This window comes from Octopus bimaculoides, chromosome 4, assembly GCF_046866305.1.
Source record: "Octopus bimaculoides isolate indiv1 chromosome 4, ASM4686630v1, whole genome shotgun sequence".
Lineage (NCBI taxonomy): Eukaryota > Metazoa > Mollusca > Cephalopoda > Octopoda > Octopodidae > Octopus > Octopus bimaculoides.
Window position 1 is genome coordinate 24790189 of NC_142931.1, and position 23692 is coordinate 24813880.

General features: G+C 37.3%; 1 protein-coding gene across 5 annotated transcripts in view; it reads right to left on the reverse strand.

Annotated features, from left to right (window-relative positions):
* Positions 1-23692, reverse strand: part of LOC106883075 (uncharacterized) — a 335438-nt gene that overhangs the window by 262454 nt on the left and 49292 nt on the right. For 3 of the 5 annotated variants that reach the window (XM_052966955.2, XM_014933956.3, XM_052966956.2), the window contains exon 2: positions 812-935. The exons of 1 other annotated variant lie outside the window; for it this stretch is intronic. In XM_052966955.2, coding sequence (XP_052822915.1) covers positions 812-834 — 23 coding nt within the window. In that variant the 5' untranslated portion in view covers positions 835-935. Of the gene's footprint in view, positions 1-811; positions 936-11173; positions 11294-23692 lie in introns of those variants that run through there. One more of the 5 variants, XM_014933963.3, reaches the window with a different exon arrangement.

A 23692-nucleotide genomic window follows, 5' to 3' on the forward strand; every position in this document is an offset into this window, starting at 1 on the left:
TTGCTATTTCTAGCAGCTTGAAGCAACCATATAAATTACCCTTCACTGGGTTGGTCTAGCTGTCTCTCAGGAGTTTACATTCAAATGATTTTTCTATTTCTATCTGATAGGTAGGATAACATTTTTCTCTTATATTAAATCCATAAAAGAATGGCTTTACCCATACCTTTTTTAAAGTTCTCTCCCAAACTAATAAGGTCAATGATTTATCTTGACTTTCAAGAAGTTTCAGAAAGTGTGGTTCTGAAAGATTGGGCAAAAGTTTTCAATATAGAATCTGAGGAAGGAAGAAGGTCATTATAATGTAGGGATGTCAAGGAAAAAATATGGAATAAGAGTAGTGATTATGAAGAGTATTATGCAATTTAAGTGAAGTTAAACAAATACACATGGAATGAAAACAGAAATTCATACTGGCCTGTAACTTACTTTTTACTCTATCTTACTTGTTACAAAGTCTTACACTTGTCCCTTTAGCATTCAGATTGCTCTGTCAAATGTAATGTTTATTTGTTCACATTGTTCTTAGGTCATCATGCTTTATGTCACAGATTTGAGACTATGTGGAGTTTGTTTTGGTTTTTTTTTTTCATTTTTAGAATGACATTGTAGGGTAGGTATGTGAAGCTAGATCTGGCTAGTTTGAACATAAGGAAGATAGAATATTTGAGCCAGATATGGCTGGTTTAAAATCTAAATAAGAGCTTATTTACTGAAATGTGTACACATTTAAAAGAAGTACAGACTACTTCAAAACTGAAATAGCTGAGTAACAAATTAACTCATCAATAGAAATGAGGTTGTGACTTACCTAAAACCTGACATGGCTACCATGAAATATCTCTTCAAGATTTGAGGGAATTAACATCAGACGTAAAAATTAAAGTAAAACTATCCATTTTGGTGCTCTCTTAATATATAGGAGCAGTATTTATCTGCATAAAGAGAACATGTAAAAACAAAATATTAAATATTAATCAAATGGTAAAATATACTTTAAAAATATTACAAAACAATTGCAAAAGATATACAAAATCTTAGAGGAATATATAACACACAGTATAACCTCAAAATGAAGGCCATCTGCATGTTATGACTGACAGATATGCATCTTGAAATCAAGATGGCTGACTCTGCTTGCTTCAAATTTTTAAGGCTTGCAATCAAATTAATCTAAATGGACCATTTATTCATAGCATTGCTAAAAAAATATTAGTTTCTCATATATATTAAATTTTCTCAATTACAAGAATATCTTTTTTTTTTTTTGTAATTCCATAATTTTTTTCTTTTAATCCCTGTCAGTTCTGATATCTACAAATATAGCAAACATACATGCATGTTTAAAGTAAAGTATGATATAACAAGTATAACGTATCCTACATTGAAAATATACAAATTTTATTGAATGATATTGAATGAGTTTTTAGTCTTGGCATAAATTTAAAAGGAAAAAAATAAAAGATGATATTGAATGGGTGAAGGAATTTAGTTGGATGTCTTAAGCCAGTATCCAGATGTTAGATTTTGTTTATACATATACACATATAGCAATATATATAATTTTAAACAGATGTCTTGCCTTTGAATATAGTCAGACAATTCTGGTGATTACAATGTATACACTGTTTTGTTATTGACAAAACCGTTCTAAGGTGAAGTATATTCAATACTTATCAATAGTAGCTCAAATATAGAATGTACTATATAATTTTGAAGAGCAATTCACCTCTTCTCAAATCAATTTTTATTGTATTTATCAAGAATAATACAAGATTTCAGGTCAAGCTGCTTTAGATATTGTTATTTTCCCTGAAATCCAGAGGATTATTTCAATTGTCATTAATGTTCACAAACAGTACAGATGTTTTAGTTTCAAAAACTGTCTACTTATTTCTCTTATTAATGTTCTTTTATTATCTATTATTGAAAGATTCATACAGAAAAGAAAAAATAAATCCGTGAATTAGTGGTTTTAAATAACTAATAGATAACAGCTTTAGAGATTCTTCGAGACCAAAGCCAGAAAATCTAACAGAAATCAAGATTGCAGCTACATTGAAACCATCTGCGAATTAAAAATCTCCATTGAAATAAAACCAAGGACTGCTTTTAGCTGAATTAATAGGATGTTGGATTCTTGATCTGAGACAATTCGTATAATATTAACAACACAGTGTTGTATCATCCACTAAAATTTGTAACTTAAACTGACTCATTTAATGACTTCCTATAAATAAGTTCCATAGACAGATAAACATTCACAGCTATAAGGAGCAGAAGCAACCATTGCCACATCTGCTGCTACTACTGCCATCACTATTGCCATCATCATCATCATCATCATCATCATCATCAACAACATGTTTTAACATCCATCTTCCATGCTGGCATGGGATAAACAGTTTGATAGAATCCAATGGGTCTAAGGACTGCATTATGCTCTTGTGTCAGCTTTAGCATTGATTCTACAGCTGGATGCCTTTTGTAATGCTAACCACTTTACAGAGCATACTGGATGATTTTTTTCATGGTACCAGCAATGGTGAGGTTGCCATGCAACTCACAAGACTAAGATCCCCTTTGACTGAGCAGGGTTACATTAGAGAGGGAGGCATCTTTATACTAAGATTCTGTCAAACGTAATGCTTATTTATTCACATAGTTTTGAATTAATCATGCATTATCTCATAGCTTTGAGATGTCAATGATGTGACTGCTTTTTTTTAGAATGACAGTGTAGGTCAGATCTGTCTGATCTGAACATAAAACATGTGGAAGTTTGGGCTAGATATGGCCAGTTTAAATGCTAAAGGGTTAAAGTATGAAAAAAGTGTCCATAGCAGAACACTGTATAGTTAATTGCAGACATAAGTGCAAAACCACATTAGGAAGATTGCTATAGTCAATTAAATCAATCCAAGTACTTGACTTGTACTTAATTTTATTGATCACAGGAAGAATAAAATAAGAACAGGAGTTTCCATTCAAGTGACTTTTCTATTTTCATTTGAGAAACAGATAAACATTTTTTTCTTAGCTAAGGATAAACCTCTGTACCTGGCTTTCGTTGACATGGAGAAAGCCTTTGACAGGGTCCCCCGATCCCTTATCTGGTGGTCAATGAGGAAACTTGGGATAGAAGAATGGCTAGTGAGAGCTGTGCGAGCCATGTACAGAGATGCTGCCAGTAAGGTGAGGGTTGGAAATGAGTACAGCAATGAATTCCGGGTAGAGGTAGGGGTCCACCAAGGTTCCGTCCTCAGCCCCCTATTATTTACCATAGTCCTCCAGGCAATCACAGAGGAGTTCAAGACAGGTTGCCCCTGGGAGCTCCTCTATGCTGATGACCTTGCCCTAATTGCGGAGTCACTATCAGAACTAGAGGAGAAGTTTCAGGTGTGGAAGCAAGGTCTAGAATTGAAGGGCCTTAGAGTCAACCTAGCTAAAACCAAAATCCTAATAAGTAGGAAGGTAGATAAAACACAAACCCCTTCAGGTAGATGGCCCTGCTCAGTATGTAGAAAAGGAGTAGGTAGTAACTCTATAAGATGTACCCGGTGCAAGCTATGGACACATAAGAGGTGCAGCAACATCAAAGGCAGGTTAACTAGCAAGTTAGTTTTTGTTTGTGGCAGATGTTCAGGTGCAATAAAGACTGCAAACAAACAGGAAACAACTTCTATCTCATTCCAGGGTGAAAAACTAGAGGTAGTCGATAGCTTCCGCTATCTGGGCGACCAAGTTAGTAGTGGGGGTGGGTGCGCTGAAAGTGTAGCTGCTAGAATAAGAATAGCCTGGGCAAAGTTTAGAGAGCTCTTACCCCTGCTGGCGACAAAGGGACTCTCACTCAGAGTAAAAGGCAGACTGTATGACGCATGCGTACGAACAACCATGCTACATGGCAGTGAAACATGGGCTGTAACTGCTGAGGACATACGTAAGCTCGCAAGGAATGAAGCCAGTATGCTCCGTTGGATGTGTAATGTCAATGTGAATACCCGTCAGAGTGTAAGTATCTTGAGAGAAAAGCTGAACATTAGAAGCATCAGTTGTGGCGTGCAAGAGAGACGATTGCGCTGGTATGGACATGTGGTGAGAATGGAGGAGGATAGCTGCGTGAAAAAGTGCCACACCTTAACAGTTGAGGGAACCCGTGGAAGAGGTAGGCCCAGGAAGACCTGGGCTGAGGTGGTGAGGCAAGACCTTCGTACATTGGGCCTCACCGAGGCGATGACTACGGACCGAGACCTTTGGAAATGGGCTGTGCGTGAGAAGACCCGGCAAGCCAAGTAAGATCGTTGCCAGTGCCCCTGGACTGGTTCTTGTGCGGGTGGCACATGAGATGCACCATTTTGAGCGTGGCCGTTGCCAGTACCGCCTGACTGGCTCCTGTAGGATTTTCAAGCGAGATCGTTGCCAGTGCCCCTGGACTGGCTTGTGCGGGTGGCACATAAAAGACACCATTTCGAGCGTGGCCGTTTTCGTGCGGGTGACACGTAAAAGCACCCACTACACTCTCTGAGTGGTTGGCGTTAGGAAGGGCATCCAGCTGTAGAAACTCTGCCAAATCAGACTGGAGCCTGGTGTTGCCATCCGGTTTCACCAGTCCTCAGTCAAATCGTCCAACCCATGCTAGCATGGAAAGCGGACGTTAAACGATGATGATGATGATGATGATTAGTCCAAAAGAGAATGACTTTACTCATAGCTTTTCTTCAGTTCTTTCCCAAACTAAAAAAAATCTAACTAACCCCAACAGAATCTGATGTTTTGCATGTTTCTGTGTCATCAGGTTAAGGAATGACCCCTACTGACTTCCTTGACAAACGTTGTCTGTTCTTCAGGAAATTTTGATGGGAAAATACAAAGGTAGTTTCCAATTCTCTTCCTACTTTTTACAAGACAGCATCTTGTTAACTCGTTGCAAAGTCTTATCCTTAGCCTTTTAGCATTCAGATTATTCTGTCAAATGTAATGTTTATTTGTCTAATGACTGTGGCCATGCTGGGGCATTGCCTTGAGTCAAATGAATTAATCCCAGTACTTGTTATTTCTTTTTAAAGCCTGGTACTTACTCTATAGGTCTCATTTGCTGAACGAAGATGTAAACAAACCAACACAAGTTGTCAAGCAGTAGTGGGGAACAAACACACACACACACACACACGCACACACAACAGGCTTCTTTCAGCTTTGGTCTACCAAATCCATTCACAAGGCTTTGATTGGCCGAGTCTATAATAGAAGACACTTCTCAAAGGTGCCACGCAGTGGAACTGAACCTGGAACCATGTGGTCGGGAAGTAAGCTTCTTACCACACAGCCATGCCTGCACCTATAATTGATCTTGGTGAAATTTGAACTGAAAATCTGAAGTACCAAACCAAAAACTGTAAGGCATTTTGCCCGACAATCTAACAATCCTACTAATTCACCACCTTAGAAGTTACTTTATTAATTTATATCTTTAAAGAAATAACAAACCTAATTTCCGGATATGAGGAGAGCTCCTACTAATACTCTGTAAAGCAGCCTGTACTAGACTCATGGCACTTGTTGTATCAGACCAATGAATGTTTGAAAGTCAAGAGAACTGGAACTATCTCTACGCAAACCATGCCCACCACAATAATATTCAGCAAACCAAGTCACCAGTACCAATACAATTACACTTTCTTCATAAGTCCAATAGTGAGAGGGAAAGAGGCTGCAAAGATGGGTAGAGGATGCTGTGATCCTGCACACAGGCAGCCAAAGCAGTGAATGTTTTCCACAAGCTTGAACTAAGAACTCTGCGCAGCTCTGCTTTGTTGAACTGTCATTTGTCAAAGTAATGAAAGAGTTCATCACTCATCATCATTTAACGTCCGCTTTCCATGCTAGCATGGGTTGGACGATTTGACTGGGGACTGGCAAATCAGATGGCTACACCAGACTCCAATCAGATCTGGCAGAGTTTCTACAGCTGGATGCCCTTCCTAATGCCAACCACTCCGAGAGTGTAGTGGGTGCTTTTTACATGCCACCAGCATGAGGGCCAGTCCAGTGGTACTGGCAATGGTGTTTTTTTTACATGCCACCTGCACAGGAGTCAGTCCAATGTTTTGTTCACATGCCACCGGCACAAGTGCCAAAGCCCCATTTGGTCATGAATGACCATGGGATTGCACCCAGAAAGTTACCCACCAAGGTACAGGTCTAGGCAAGGTTGTTTTGTGGAGGACTAGTAGTTGCCCATGCATACCAGCCTCTCATCTCCATGTCACCAATGTTATTAAAGAGAAAGGCAAAGGCCGATACAGCTTGACACCAGTGATGTCACAAATCATTTCTACAGATGAGTGAACTGGAGCAACATGAAATAAAGTGTCTTGCTCAAGAACATAACACACAGCCCAATCTGGGAATCAAACCCACTACCTCATAATTGTGAGCCTGATGCTCTAGCCGCTGAGCCATGCACCTTCACGCTAGGTATACTATCCCTGAATATAAAATGAGATGGTCACAGCTTGAACACCTTTGACAATATGTTTATTCAGTCAGGGCTTAGGGTTAATCAAACAAAAACATTTCACAATTGGGAGGAGGAACAGAATAATGAACTGAACTGTAAATGAGCAATAATGACTTGTCAAGCATTTTGATTATATACTAAAGTCTTAAGATCACTAATATCATGAGAATAAATGTGTTGCTGTAAAGCTAGTGATGCACTATGAAGGAGCTAAAAAATAGATGAAAATAACTTGAAAGCTATTCAAATTCAATCTAAAAGCATCTCCAGCCAAGAGCTGTTTCACTTTATCCGTTCATCTACTTAGACAAAACACTTAATAGAACATTTGATAATGACAAGAAGAATGACAATGATGATGATGATGATGGTGGTGGTGATGCCATGATGATGATGATGATGATCGTGATGATGATGATCATCATGATGATCATGATTGATGAGGATTATGAGAATTGATTCGCTTAGACTTTCACACAATCCCATAAGATGAAAGATTTTACAAGTCAATGGAGGAGGTACTAACTACATGGTTGATCAACTTGCTAAAAATAGCAGCCTTTTCTCCCTCATATCCCTATCCACTTTCTTAAAAAACAGAAAAGAATATATTGGATAATATAGTCCCAGACATTAAAAAAAAAAAAAAAGGAAAAAGAATGGATGGTTACAGATGTACTGCCTTTGATTACAGATCTGCTTTGTCTGCTTGATCAAGATTGGCCTGGGGTTAAACAACAACAACAACAACAGCAGCAGCAGCAGCAGCAGCAACAACAACAATGATTTATAACATGTTGTTTAGCCCTAAATCAGATCTCATTAAGCAGATGTATGATGACCAAAGACTTTCCAGCCATGCCTGACCCATCTTTTAATATACTTAGAACCCCAAGCTGGTGAGCTGGCAGAAACGTTAGCACGCCGGGCGAAATGCTTAGTGGTATTTCATTGGGCTTTACGTTCTGAGTTCAAATTCCACCGAGGTCAACTTTGCCTTTCATCCTTTCGGGGTCAATAAATTAAGTACCAGTTACGCACTGGAGGTCGATGTAATCGACTTAATCCTTTTGTCTGTCCTTGTTTGTTCCCTCTATGTTTAGCCCTCTGTGGGCAATAAAGAAATAAGAAACGTTAGCATGCCAGGTGAAATGCTTAGCGGTATTTCATCTGTCTTTACGTTCTGAGTTCAAAATCTGCAAAGGTCAACTTTGCCTTTCATCCTTTTGGGGTCGATAAATTAAATACCAGTTGCGTACTTGGGTCGATCTAATCGACTGGCCCCCTTTTCCCCAAAACTTTCGGACCTTGTGCCTAGAGTAGAAAAGAAAAAGAATATATTTAGAACCCTATACTGATGCCATGTATAGAGCAGTGGTGTCAGTGCCATGTAAAACGCACTTAGTACACTATATAAAGTAGTTGGCATTAAGAAGGGCATCCAACAGATGAAGCCAGAGTCTGGTGCTGGCCTCCAGCTTGCCAGCTCATGTCAAATTGTCCAACCGATGCCAGTTTGGAAAAAAAGATGTTAAATGATGATGACGACAATGATGATGATGACATTTTTTTGTGACCTCAACACCCACTCTCCCAATGCTTAAGATACTCAACATCCTTGTTTTACTAGAAACTTTATAAGAAAATCTGCATACCTCTAAGTGTGTTTTCTCATCATCTCCACACTCCAACTTTTAGAATATGGATTATGTTATTTAAATTTAAAAACTCCCTACAATACCCTACAGTGTTCTTCCTTTTATTAATATGGTAGGTATGATCTGAAGAAGATTTAGCTACTATTGTTAGCAACTTGAGTGACCACATAAACACAAAATAAATGAACATTATTTACATTTGACGGATATATGTCCTCATCTTGTTTGTTGTTAACACAATGTTTCAGTGATATACCCTCCAGCCTTCATCAGGTGTCTTGGGGAAAATTTGAACCTGGGTTTTCATTCCTAGGGTATTTTTCGATGTTGTTATTATTATTATTATTATTATTATTCAGGTCACTGCCTGGAATCGAACTTGGAATCTTAGGGTTAGTAGTCCGCGCTCTTAACCACTACGCCATATGCCCACAGGCAATTATGGAGTGAATTTTAGGGCTTATAAATCTAATATTTTCCTATCCTTCCTCAATACCGGTTCCCATATGCTATTAATTTCTGCACTTGGTCTGCTTAGGAGGTTGTTGTGTCCTAGCATATGTGCTGCTTCTTTTAGTTTTCATATTTTCCAGTGGTGTTCTGTGTCTATTATTTTAACTGAATCCATACTTGGTGCATGTTATTAATATGTCCAGGAATGCTAGCTGTCTGTCTTTTTCCTTTTCCATTGTGAATTGTGTATCCACACAATTATTTTTTGAGTTCACATGATCTAACAGCACTTGGACATCTTCCTGGTGGGGCCAGAGAATAAAGGTGTCGTCAACATATCGCAGCCATAAGGTTGGTTTTAGTGGTGTTGATCCTAAAGCCAAATTCTCAAAGTATTCCAAGTGTAAATTGGCTATTATCGGTGATAATGGTGAACCCATAGCTAAACCCTTTTCCTGTCGATATATATCAGTGTCCATACTGAAATAGGTAGTTTCTACACAGAAGGTCAACATTTCCATCAAGTTTCTTATTGGTATACTAGTGGATTCAATGGGGGTATCCTTGCCAAGTGACGGTAGCTACAGCAAAGTAAAGAAAGACTCAACTCTGAAAAAGGGAGAGGAAGTTGTCACAGATCTTGATCAAGAACAAGGTTCACTTTACACCAATGAAGTACAGACAACTGACTCAACACTACAGTAAACTACCACACATGTACGATCTCCCTAAGATTCACAAGGATGGTATTCCATTAAGACATATAGTGAGCTGTAGAGGTTCAGCACGTCATCCACTGAGCCGCTCGCTTCCTTGTGGATATAATCAGTCCTTTAGCAGGAAGGTCAACATCATACGTGAAGAATTCCATCCACTTCACAGAATTGATGAAGGATACCCCCATTGAATCCAATCAGATGGTGAGTCTAGATGTGATAAGTCTGTTCACCAAAGTCCCAACTGGTGAAGCACTATCGGTGATTCAAGAAAAACTAGTGACAGACACCTATCTCAAAGAACGCACTAGTATTATTGTTCTTTTTTTCCAGGTCAACCTTGGTCGACAGATCTATGATCAAAAGTGATCATTCCATGACTATTCTGTCTTAATTTCAGACACGCTGTGTCTAAAACTATTTCTTCCTTTTTTATTTTTTATTTTTAAGAGAACAGGTGTGATTTGAGGAAGAATTGGTTGCTATTTCTAGCAGAATGCAAGACTGTGTAGTGGTTCCTTCATCAGATGACTGTTAATATGTTACAAATTGACAGAAGTTGTTAATACATCAATTTGTACAAGCAGCTGCCAATATACACAAATAACATATTTCTAAGGTTTTTTTTTTTATTCATAAAAAACTGATTTGGGGAATTTTTCAAGCATTTTTGAAAATATGGATTTTTTTTTCTTTTTGTAGGGTGGAGAGTGTACAGCAGTACTGATAGTTTTAGAGAAAAATGACCTTCTTGTGTTTTTCCACAAAATAGAGTATGTTTTGTTTAGTCCATTCTGGATGTTTTATTGTGCTCAATAAACAAATTGCTAAATAATAGCTAAAAGTCTGTAGAACCAACCTGAAAAGTGAGGGATGGAGGTTGGGAGATGCAAGGGAGGAGGTATTTATGTTGTAAATGCTCTTTCTTTTCTGGATTCCATCCAATATTTTGTCTCAGAATGAAGAAAAGTGCTGCTTCATATGCATAAATAGTTTTCTATAAATGCTTTAAGCAGGGATTAGAGTCAAAACTAGCAAGTTGTAAGTGGAAGCTTTAATGACCAAACTGCAGCAATTTTGAGGTAGATTTTTGAAATTTGGCCTACCAAGATTATGTTGCCATGGTAATTAATACAAACTTTGTAGTCAGTTGGCAGGGAGCAAGAGAAAGAAAATTAGATTTAGAAGTTATTAAGATATTAATGAGTAGACACTTTTGACTATGTAGTCAAATAATTCAACGGTAACAACAGTGATTGTATTCTGTTCCTGGGCATGCCGTTATAGCTCAACCTTGTCTCAGTCCGCTTGTCTGACAAGTTCTATTCCTGTTTCACAACTTAAGATGATGGTGGTTAGTAACAGAAATGGAATCCAGTCACATAATTACTTGTTGCTACAATATGTAAACACTGAAATCTGATAAATCCATCCTTCCTTTGTGAAAATGGATATAATAAATAACATAAGGAAAATAAATAACATAAAGGAAAAAAATCCCCCTCCTCCTCATCATCATTATTGTTTTTACATCTGCTTTTTCCATGCTGTCATGAGTTGGATGAGACTTATTGAGGCAGTATTCTATAGTTGGATGCCCTTCCTGTTACCTAGTCACTCTGTTTTTCAAGTAAGTATTTCTATTCCACAAGTCTTCACACAAAACCAAAACCACCATTTTACAAGATGTATTGTTTACAGGAGATGTAAATAAATGCACCATTGCTCACTCAAACAGTGTCAATGTGGAGATACACAGAGACAAACACTCATACATGCATTCATATATATAGGTACTGGTATGGGCATGTGGTTAAGAAACTTACTTTACAAGCATGTGGCTTCATGTTCAGTCCTACAGCACAGCACCTTAGACAAGTGTTTTCTACTCTAACCTTGGGTCAACCAAAGTCTTGTGAGTAAAATTGGTAGACAGGAACTGTGTGAAAGCCTGTCATATATAAATATATATATTATTTTATATTTTACTTGTTTCAGTCATTTGACTGCGACCATGCTGGAGCACCGCCTTAAGCAGAAGCACACACACACACACATATATATACGACAAGCTTTCATACAGTGTATAATAAGCACACAGTAATATATACAGTATATATACATATAACAGTTTCATACACACTTGCACACACACACACACACACACACACACACTCACATGTCCATGCACACGTACACACATGCACAATACACATTGTGTCATACACACACACACACATGTGCTTGTGTACACACAAACACATGCCAGGTCACTGTTATCTCCTTTGCTGCTAACACCTCAATCCAACTTCTTCCTCTTCCAGTCATACCTTGACCATTTTTTTGTCTCCATTTTTTATTTCTCCTCATCTGTCCTTTCTGAAGAAGTGCATAGACTCAAAACATTAAAGATTTCTTCAATTTTCTCCAATATTAACCTAATCCTCCCTGTTTGTTGTTTTTTCATCTCATCTTTGTTTTTTTAATATTTTGGGGATATATACGTTCTGAGTTCAAATTCTACCGAGGTCAACTTTGCCTTTCATCCTTTTTGGGTTGATAAATTAATTACCAGTTACGTACTGGGGTCAATCTAATCAACTGGCCCTCTCCCCCAAAATTTTTATTTCAGGCCTAGTGCCTAGAGTAGAAAAGAATATTTTGGGGACATATGTGTGTGTGTGTGTGTGTGTGTGTGTGTGTGTGTGTGTGTGTGATCCTCTTCACCACCTGACAACTGGTGTTGGTTTGTTAATGTCCTGTAGCAAAGGAAAAGAGAGCAACACACAAGTACCAGACTTCAAAAAGTACGGAAATCAATTTGCTTCACTAAATCCTTCAAGACAGCACTCCAGCATGGCTGCAGAGTAATGACTGAAAGAAGTAAAAAAGAAAAAAGAAAGAAAGAAAAAGAATACAGGAGGGGCTTCTGTAAAGTTTTGGTCTATCAAATTTCACTTGCAAAGTGTTGGTCAACCTGAGGTGGTAATAGAAGACAGTTGCCCAATGTGTCACAGAATGAGATGGAACCTGAAACCACATGGCTGAGAAGTGAACTTTATAAACACACAGCTACATAATTTAATACGGTTTCAACACTCACTGAGTACTTCAAGTACAGGGATTGAATGTTCAAATTGATGACTCAAGTCATTTACAATGTGCTACTAGAAACACATTATATTCCTTTTAGTCAACTTGAAAGCAGCAAGTTGGCAGAACCATTAGCATGTCAGGCATAATGCTTAACCGTATTTTGTTTGTCCTTACTTTCTAAGTTCAAATTCTGCCAAGGTCGACTTTGCCTTTCATCCTATTGGGGTTGATATGATAGGTACCAATTGAACACTGGGGTTAATATATTTGACTTAACTATTCCAGGGTTGTTGTTGGCACTCCGTCGCTTACGACGTTGAGGGTTCCAGTTGATCCGATCAACAGAACAGCTTGCTCGTGAAATTAACGTGCAAGTCGTTGAGCACTCCACAGACACGTGTACCCTTAATGTAGTTCTCAGGGATATTCAGCGTGACACAGTGTGACAAGGCTGACCCTTTGAATTACAGGCACAACAGAAACAGGAAGTAAGAGAAAGTTGTGGTGAACGAGTACAGCAGGGTTCACCACCACGCCCTGCCGGAGCCTCGTGGAGCTTTAGGTGTTTTCGCTCAATAAATACTCACAACGCCCGGTCTGGGAATCGAAACCGCGATCCTATGACCGCGAGTCCGCTGCCCTAACCACTGGGCTATTGTGCCTCCACCATTCCAGGGTAAGAGTATAAAAACTTCGCCCCTCTTCCAAGCCATGTCAAACCAGTGTGGCAGAGTAAACTCAGCAAACCAGTATGATCTCTTGGTGGAGAGACCACGCTGAGGCCTTCATCCTGCAATGGACCAAACATGGGCAATCCAATCCAATCCAACCAACTTGATAGATCTGTTATGTTGAATTTTGTCACTCATACTCAGTTTTCCTTCTTCCTTAAACCCTAATGTCAAATAATTTATGCAATCCTTCATTTCAAGAGTCACCACCTTATGGGATTCTCTTCTTTCTTGCATATTCACATCAAACGCTGAAATTCAAAACTTCACATTAACCAAATTTATCCCATATGAGAATTGTATCAGGTTCCATCTGACAATTATTGGGGTATTCAGTTTTTAATAAAGCTCTTATCTGTACACATCTTGCATATTACTGCTCTAAATTTTGCTATAACCTTAGTTGAGGACTAAGAGCTACTACACGACCAATGAAAACATTGATCAAACAGAAAGGTGCAGGAGTCTCATCCAGTCTGAATATAACATCAATACAAAATATTAGAAATTCAAACATTGCATTATTATAAATGTGTAAACCTTGTCCTGTACTCCATCTAGTTTGTATCTGTAATGTATTTACAAATTCACATGCATACAGAAATGCTCTAACCTTCATGAATCTTCAATAATGTTTCAGATTGTTTAATTACAGTCTGCAGCATATCGTTTACAACATCTAAATAGTTGATAGTCATGTTACTGTGTTTACCATTGGCTTCGGTAAACAAGATGAAGAAAAGCTAATGGCAAGTACACAAAATAGTAAAATGGTAAAGTAAAGTTCCCTCTCAAGTCATACAGACTCATAAGGATGGTTTCCCGGTTTCCATGGCATATATATTCCCCACATGAATGGGATGCTGGTCCATCACATGATTACTCATTTTTACCAGCTGAGCGAATTGAAGCAAAGTGAAATGAAGTGCTTTGCTCAAGAACACAACGCGTCGCCTGGTCCAAGAATTGAAACTACAATCTTACAGCCATAACGCAACACCCTAACCACTAAGCTACTTGCCTCCACAACACACAAAAGCCTGCAACAATTACTGATGCCTACAATGCTTGGGTGAGGCTCACAATATTACTCCTATATTCGTAGTCAAAAGTTTGGAATATATGTCTGAAAATTAGAATTTTTATATTATATGCCCAAAGTTGAATCAAATTGTACTTGGGCATAATTTTAATTTTTCAAAAAAATGTTCCAAACTTTTGGCCACGACTGTACAGTAATCCCTTGCCATATCGTGGTTCACCTATCATGGTTTATTATTTAAGCTTATGTCGATTCGTCCATGGTGTTGTTTTGCATTTATAATAAAATAAATATATACAAATTATAAAAATAACTAAAAAAATATACAGAACAGTACTGTTTCTACTCCACAGATTTTCACCTATTGCAGGAGGTTTTGGAATGTAATACCCACAATAGTTGAGGGATTACTGTATATCTGGAACAGTGTTGTTGTTGTGCACACATGCATCTTAGACTGCATCCAGTGAAAGATAACAAGCATGCTACTGTGAGTGATTTTCTGTCCACATGCATATGGTCCCCTCTCTCTGCTTTGGTACTGAAATAATAGCCTCTGTTCCTTGGAGTAGGCCTGTCTGATGTAACCTCTACTCAGGTATGCCTAACCCAGTCATATTTCCTCCTCTCATTACCCATGTGGTGTCCAATTTCTCAGGTTCTGCACTAACTGCGACGCCCAGTCTAAATGTCACACTTTGGAATCTCCTCCCTGCTCATATCTTTCCTGTACATGTTGACTTGATACAATTTAAGCAGAACATTAATGGAAATAATCTCACAAATATTTGAGAGCCTACAAAAGATAATTACCCCAGACCCAGCAAGAAAAAACATCTTGCAAATAAGTGTCCAGTTGCAAATTGTATATTATCACTAACAAATCACCTCACTCAAATCTCATAGATATTAAATAATAAGTTTCTGGAGAAAAAATTCTTTAAATATTGAAAATTAAGACTGCATAGACAGAAGTATAAAATTTGGTTACTTAAGTTTAGAAAGATTATGTTATATTCCCAGTAGAATTATCTTGAATTAAAGACATATCAAGATAAAATATGAATGTTTGTTGGTTTGCTTTCATCAAATATATTCATTATATCATTTAGCTTGCTTTCATCAAATATATTCATTATCACATATGACTTTTGACCTTCAATGGTTATATATTAGACTGAAATTTAAGAAGTGACATACAAATGAAGTACGTCCGTTATTTGTGTTAAATGTGAATGAATAATTTTTAAAAATTGCAATTTGAAATATTATAATTATGTAAGTAAATACAGAAAACAATTTGAATTGTTTCATTGTTTCATTACTTCTGCTGATGTTTCATTAGCATTATTTTTCTTTTTTTTAATATTGTATTTTAGATTTTTTATAACAAATAAAGTTGCAATTAACTAAATTGCAATGTTTTACAGAGATTAAAGTTGACTTTTCAGAACAATGTACACACACAACTTCTAATTGGGGAAAAGGGATATAACTGATTATACCAACCCCAGGAAAATGGTGTTTAAGTTATCAACAACAGAAGGATAAAAAGGCAAAGATATCCTAGACAGGATCTGAATTCAGAACCTAAGGGTATGCAGTTCAACATGTTAATGGTTCTGCCAATCTACCCTCATGACCAATCCACCACTCTTGCCAATCCACCCCCTTGCCAAATATTTTTTTGATAAGTACAAATTCCATTCAATATTCCTGTACTAGTAATCAACACAAAGTTAAAACTATTCCCATTACATTTGTCAACGTCTAAGGGATAATAGTATCTGTATTTACTGTCGGTATCAATTACCTATGCTATCCCTGGGCATGGGTATGCAGGCACACTATGCTCATAGGGTTCAGGTAACAACAGAATAAACAAAAGTTTATCAGGAATCAAATTTAAATAATCAGAAAAATTTTTAATACAAAACATGACTTAACATATATCATGTTTTGTATTAAAAAGAATAATCAACCAATGTGGGTCAATTTGTTTGTTTGTTGATCAAAAGTTTTCTCCATTTTTTGATTATTTAAATTATTCAGCAATGTAACTGTACGTACTGTTGGTGATTTCTTTTTCTTCATTTGACTTTCCCCTTTCTGATGAAGAGCTATGCTCGCAACATCAAAACTCTCTCTTTTTACCGAACATCAAGGTAAAACATTCCTTGTGCACATCCTTTTGTCATCCATCAATTTTATTCATTTATTTGAATTGACTACTGTTGTTGTTGGCACTCCGTCACTTACGACGTCGAGGGTTCCAGTTGATCTGATCAACGGAACAGCCTGCTCGTGAAATTAACGTGCAAGTGGCTGAGCACTCCACAGACACGTGTACCCTTAACGTAGTTCTCAGGGACATTCTGCGTGACACAGTGTGACAAGGCTGACCCTTTGAATTACAGGCACAACAGAAACAGGAAATAAGAGTGAGAGAAAGTTGTCTTGGAAGAGTACAGCAGGGTTCACCACCATCCCCTGCCAGAGCCTTGTGGAGCTTTAGGTGTTTTCGCTCAATAAACACTCACAACGCCTGGTCTGGGAATCGAAACCGTAATCCTATGATCGCGTGTCCACTGCCCTAACCACTGGGCCATTGCGCCTCCACTGAATTGACTATATATATATATATATATATATCTATATATATATATATATATATATATATATATATATATATATATATATATATATGTGTGTGTGTGTGTGTGCGCACAGAGCCATGTTTGCATCCCATATGTCATCTTTGAACAGCTGCTAATTTTATATAAATGACAAATATGCCATACACTAAAGTATTTAACTTACATATAGGATAATCTATGATCTGGCTTTGATTTCTTCTCATTACCATTCTAATCTACCAATATTAATATTTTGGGGATGCTGATAATGAAATTGCCATATCCCACTCTCTTACAAATCTTAGAAACCACATCTGTTAGGAAAAAGGCAATGAGAACTCTCAGTAGAGAGTTACAACATCAAACCAAGCTCTGTCCAAAATTGAATATGCTTCCAAGAACAAGGAAAAAAATTTGAGATGAAAGACAGATGTTATTGATGGTGTTGGTGATGGTGGCAGTTATTTCCAGTTCAGTCCATATTGAGCATATCTGTGGTCATTACATCCTTTTGGATATCAGAGTTTACACTGTCTAGCATGTCATTTTTTTTTCAAGACGATGAGAGCAATTTGAGGAACATTCAGCTCCTATTTTTAGCTGTTAAAGTGATCATGTTATATAAAATTTAACATATATAATACACATACACACACATACAATGATTTGGTCTAGAGTAAGAGACAGTATCCATGGTTTTTGGAGGTCTACTAAGAAAAGTATATTTTTTTCTCATGAGCAATGCAAAATTCAACCCACCCACTTCATCATTAGTTTAGTTTGAAGAGAGGATTCAGTAACATACTTCTTACGTTTTTGTGTGTGTTTCTTTTTATGCACACTAGACAGTACATTGCACCAGGTGTGTGAGGAGTTTCTTGCAGCATGATGAACTTATGGCATGTATAGTAACAGGAGCTATGAAGTGGTGTGATTTCTGTGAGAGATCATTGGAGATAGTAACATGTGATACTTGTCAGGACTAATAGTGTTAGCAATGTATTAGTCTTGAGCAGAGAGGATGTAGTGTTGTGGGGATGTAATCTTGAATAGTATGGGGTCTGTGTTACAGTGCTGGTGAATGAGATTAATATATTGTAAGATATTTCTGAGGTGTCTGTTATGAAAAATGATGAATATGAAGAAGTGTTGGGACTGTATAAGCTGTATAAGAATGCAGTCTGAATGTTGAAGAAGGAGTCTAGAGTTGTTTTATCTGCATGTGAGTGCATGCAGTTAGAGGTGATAGCTAGTGTGTCACTAATTTTGAGAAAGAAGAAAGTTGGTGAGATAACCAAGCTCTGAGTTAACAATGAAATCAGTCAATATAAAATGTCATGGAGACAACCACCAACAGTAAAAGCCAGTCAATGTAAAATGTAATGGAGCCACCAAACAAGAAGCTTTTATTTACACAGATTTATAGTGATATAAGGAACCCATTAGATCGGCAGTTTTATCAGAACAGTTCTCATAAAAAGAAAAGGCATTGCAGAGCTTGGTGTCAAGGGAAACAACTTCGCTTTTACTATTGTAATGACATTGATTCTACATATGAAAATATTGCTTATAGATACTGTTTCATTTTTGTATCTAGATAATTGAAGGAAAATAATAATTCGGTAAAAGTAAACAATTATGATAGCTAGCTTGAATTCCTGAATTGCATAGTTTTAATTTAATTACATGGAGTGACATTTATTTTAGAAATATCACCACAGGCATGAATCTGATGGTCAACACATATCACTAGCTAGATACCCTATAAGCTAAGCCATTAGTGTAGACCAGGGGTGGAGTAATTTTTTAGTGTGGCAGGCAAAAATTTCCAAAGAAAAAGGTCCACGAGCGAATCACAAGTTCTAACTCTTATATTTGTGTAAATCTTCTATATATCTGTGTATAATTCGATATACATTAAAAAAGATAAGTTTAACACATTAAATTAATGCTGCCACTGAATTTGGACGCTTATATTACTTATGATCTATATTTTTTAGCTAAAGTGCAGTTGGGTCTCAAGGGGGCTGGTACAAAGCTAGCAATATAGGTTTTATAGTAAAATCAAAATTTCCATTCAAATGGCAATTACAGGATGATTTTTCTCTTCGAGTGTAACCATTTTAGGTTGTAGTGGAAATGCGACCTATGTCGCAAATAGGTATACAAATATTGTATAAATTTTTTTATTGAAAAACTTACTATATTTTGTACATACAAGTATATTAGTCTGTGGGTGCAATAAAATGGGCTCGCGGGCGCAACTGCACCCAAAGGGGGGGGAGCCTTGGTGTAGACTCAGATAGTAAACAGGATTGTAATCAGGATATTATATATAGGGAAGCACAATCAATGAGGGAGCATTTATGCAATAACTTGTTCTGTAAGAAATAGCTGCCGCATGCGACTCAAATAACTCCCTACCATCTAAAAATAAAGTAATCATTGGATAAATTAGTCCAAACTACACTGAAAGCATGGCTGGAACACTTGACCATAAGTCTAGCCATCTGGTTCGCCAGTCCTCAGTCAAATCGTCCAACCCATGCTAGCGTGGAAGATGGACGTTAAACAATGATGATGATGATGATGATGACATGGGGCTAAACATACTTAATATGGAAGCAGTCTATCATCAAGATGACTTTATCCTATCCGAACACATTCCTGATCCATGGCCAAAGTGCTAAATTCATATTAATTGAATATACTTCATTATAAATAAAAAGAGGTATAAGCTCACTGTCCATTTACCAAATGTTGATGGTGTTTTTTGTTGCTAGCAATGAATCTTCCCAGGAGTATAGTTTTGGAGATAGACGGATTCTATGGCAGTAGTTTGTCTTAGAGACAGCATAAAGTCTTCCATAGCGTATCAACAAAAACTCTAGGTGTGCATGTGTGTGAGTGTGTGTGTGTGTGAGAAAGAGAGAGAGAGACAGAACAGGCAAACAGAGAATCTGAGAGAGACAAAGAGAAAAAGACAAAGAGAGAAAGACAGAGAGAGAGAGACTCCAGATGTTTGCATGCTTAATATATATTTCATAGCAAAGTACTTCTAATCATTGATTTTCAACATCATTATATTGGTCTCTAATAGAGTCCTTCTAATCAATAAATACTGGAATGTAAAAAGAAAAGTATATACCTATTTTCAGTTAAGAAGACTAAAGACAGAAACATTCCTTGTTCAAAGAATCAAGACATTAGCTATAGCATATTTTGAACTTTGGCAAATACAAAACAAATGGGGGTGACTTTATACGATCATTCTAGTAATCAAAGCCAATAGCAATAAAATTGTTCATCAAATCATATTTTACCATCATAAAAAGAAGGACAGGTTGAATATAATGGCCCAAGCTTCACTGTCACACTCTCTCCCATAAAAGAACATGACAGGATGGACAAAGCTGAAACGGTTTTGATCATAGACCTACTCACTCGTGGCTGACCTGGAACTAAACAATAACAGCAAGGGGTATGAAGATCTAACAATGAGACTAATTACCAAAATGTATATACAATGTAGGTGCAGGAGTGGCAGTGTGGTAAGTAGCTTGCTTACCAACCACATGGTTCCGGGTTCAGTCCCACTGTGTGGCACCTTGGGCAAGTGTCTTCTACTACAGCCTCGGGCCGACCAAAGCCTTGTGAGTGGATTTGGTAGACAGAAACTGAAAGAAGCCCGTCGTATATATGTATATATATATATGTATGTGTGTGTATATGTTTGTGTGTCTGTGTTTGTCCCCACAACATCTCTTGACAACCGATGCTGGTGTGTTTACGTCCCCGTAACATAGCGGTTCGGCAAAAGAGACCGATAGGATAAGTATTAGGCTTACAAAGTCCTGGGGTCGATTTACTCAACTAAAGGCAGTGCTCCAGTATGGCCACAGTCAAACGACTGAAACAAGTAAAAGAGTAAAGAGTAAAGAGTAATGTAATCACCAGTCTTGGATTCCAGAATGCTTAAAGTTATTTGGCATCTATGATGAATTGCTGTTGTTGTTTAGCCTCAGGCTAACAAGCCAAAATCATCCAAACATAATCAAGCTATCCTTTTCCAGTTAAAATGTACCCCAGAATTTAATTATCTAAGGTGTAGGCATAACTTTGTGATAAGAAGTTTGCATCCCAATCACAAGGTGTTTTGAGTTCAATCTCACTGTGTAGCACCATGAGCAAGTGTCTTCTATTAAAGACCTGGGCCAACAAAGGACTTGTGAATGGATTTGGTAGACGGAAACTGAAATAAACCAATTGTGTGTGTGTGTGCGTGTGTGTGTGCATATGTGTACCCTGTTATCCTGCCTCAACATTGCATGATAGTTGTAAACAAGTGTCACCGTCATGAAGCAGTGTCCTTCATTTCCAATGTTTCATGACATTAGGAAATATTACCTGATGCATGCAAGCATGGAGAAGTGACATTAAAACAATGATGATGATGATGAAGTTTCTTTTTTAAGGCTTGAATTGACAGAATCATTAGAGCATAAAACAAAATGTTTTACAATATTTGTTCCAGTTCTTTAGGTTCAGAGTTCAAATCCTGCCAAATTCAACTTATTCCTTTCATTTTCCCAGGGTCAATAAAATAAAATGCCAGTCCAGGGGAACGGATAAATGGAATTGTTTGAATGTCAGCTGAAATACTTCGCAGTACTGGTTCCAGCTCCTTATATTCTGAGTGCCTAATTAGGTACAGTTTCTTGTCACGATCAAGCTAACAAGATTGTGTCTTGTAAAACATACCCAAGGTAAGGCAACAAGAAGCCACCTTTGTATTTTCTCATGGAAATTCCGCAACAACCACATAGTGCATGCAAAGAAATCACCAAACTTTCTCTGAGACCTAACACTGTGGAAAGAAAATGGTGCATTTGAGGAGAGATTTGACTGCTCTTTATAGCAGGACTGGCCTATGTAAGAAAATATCTAGCAGGACATTTTCTTATATAGGCACAAGACTAGAAATTTGGAGGAGAGAGGAATTAGTCAATTATATCTACCCTAGTACTTAACTGATACTTTATTTTATAGACTCCAGAAAGATAAAAGGCAGTTGACCATGGCAGAATTTGAACTCAGAAACCTAAAGAGATGCAACTAAATACCATAAAACATTTAGTCTAACACTTTAACAGTTCAATTCTGCTGATCCACCCTAAGGAAGAATCACCCATTAGTGGGATATAGAGGATGAGTTAACTTTAAATGTCTCTGGCTGAGACAGATTTAAAAAGATATTTTCTTTAGATATTCTGTATTTTTGCTTCAGGTTATTCATCATCATTATCATTTAATGTCCACTTTTCTATACTTGCAACGGTCAGATGGCGTTTGAGTTAGATTTTTCTACAGCCAGATACCCTTCTTATTGCCAACTCTCACCTGTTTTCAAGCAAGGTAATATTTCCCCAAGGCTAGATATATCCTTGCAGAATATTAGGAATGAATGATACCACTTATATGGCAGTGACATCCATTTACAACTATCATGTGATGTCAAGACAAGGAAGCACACACACACACATACTGGGCTTCTTTCAGTCTCCCTCAACCAAATCCACTCGCAAGACTTTGGTCGGCTTGAAGCTATAGTAGAAGATGCTTGCCCAAGGTGCCATGCAGCAATTGTATTTCTGTAGGAGGTGGAATTGATTATTTTCACAAAAAATAATTTCGTTTTTTTTATAACAGTGCTACAGACATTCAATGTCATATTCAAGTTTCGCAATAATACAATACAACCTCAGCTTTCTTACATAGTCTGTACTTAACACCCAAAATTAATTAGGCGTTTTTGAGATAATCAATATTGTGTTCAATATTGTAGAATTTTTTTAAAAATCAAATGTCAAAGATCAAACATGCCACCCATCCTACAGCATTATGAAAATACAAACCTAAGAATCAAATCATCTAGCCAAAAGTTTCAAAGAAATCGACCGTCTTATGTTCTTGGACAACTTGAACTTTACTCCAGAATGAGGAGTAGATTCTTGAAGGTTGGTGTAGTGGAGGTAGTAAGTAAATTCCAGGTGTTTTCTCCCAAAATGTATAATGGTACACTTGCCTACAGCCAATCAGAAATTCATTACTGCACTGGAAGTGGGGCAAAAGCTAGTGCAGTAGAAAGAGGTCACTGCATTTGAGAAGCAAATAAGCAACACCATCGAGACTAGGGGAAGCATAGTTGTGTATATGCTTGAGATGGTGTCACAATATTGTAGGAGTAAATTCAACAGACATTATGAAATTTGGTGTCAGTAGCAGTTAAGATGGAACATTTGGATTTTCAATAGTAAAAATGCATTTAACAATAAGCTCTGTGTGGGGGCTGTAGAAAGGGCTAACTGGAAAGTAAGGCCTTTTTTTTGAGTGCTTATATTTCTCGCACACCCAAAATGCCAGCAACTGATATATACTGATGAGGTGAATAGTCACTGAATTGTAGTAAATATTGTATTTATATTTGTGATGACCCATCCAACTTATACAAGCATAGACAGCAAATATAAAATGATGATGATGATGACATATACCTACATGATGGGCTTAGTATCTGTCAACCAAATTTCTCTCACAAGCTTTTTTTGCTGAGCTAAAGCTACGACAGAGGACACTTGCACCAAGTCCTATTCAATGGGATCAGACCCATAATTATGTAACTGTGAAGCAAACTTCTGAACAATACAGCTTTATCATTTCTAAATGAAAAAATATTCTGAGATTTGGCAAATCTAATTTTAAAAGTTTGACAATGCCGAATATAACAGCAGATTCAGCATGGGAACAAATCATAGCAGTGCCAAGATATAGCCCTGTTGC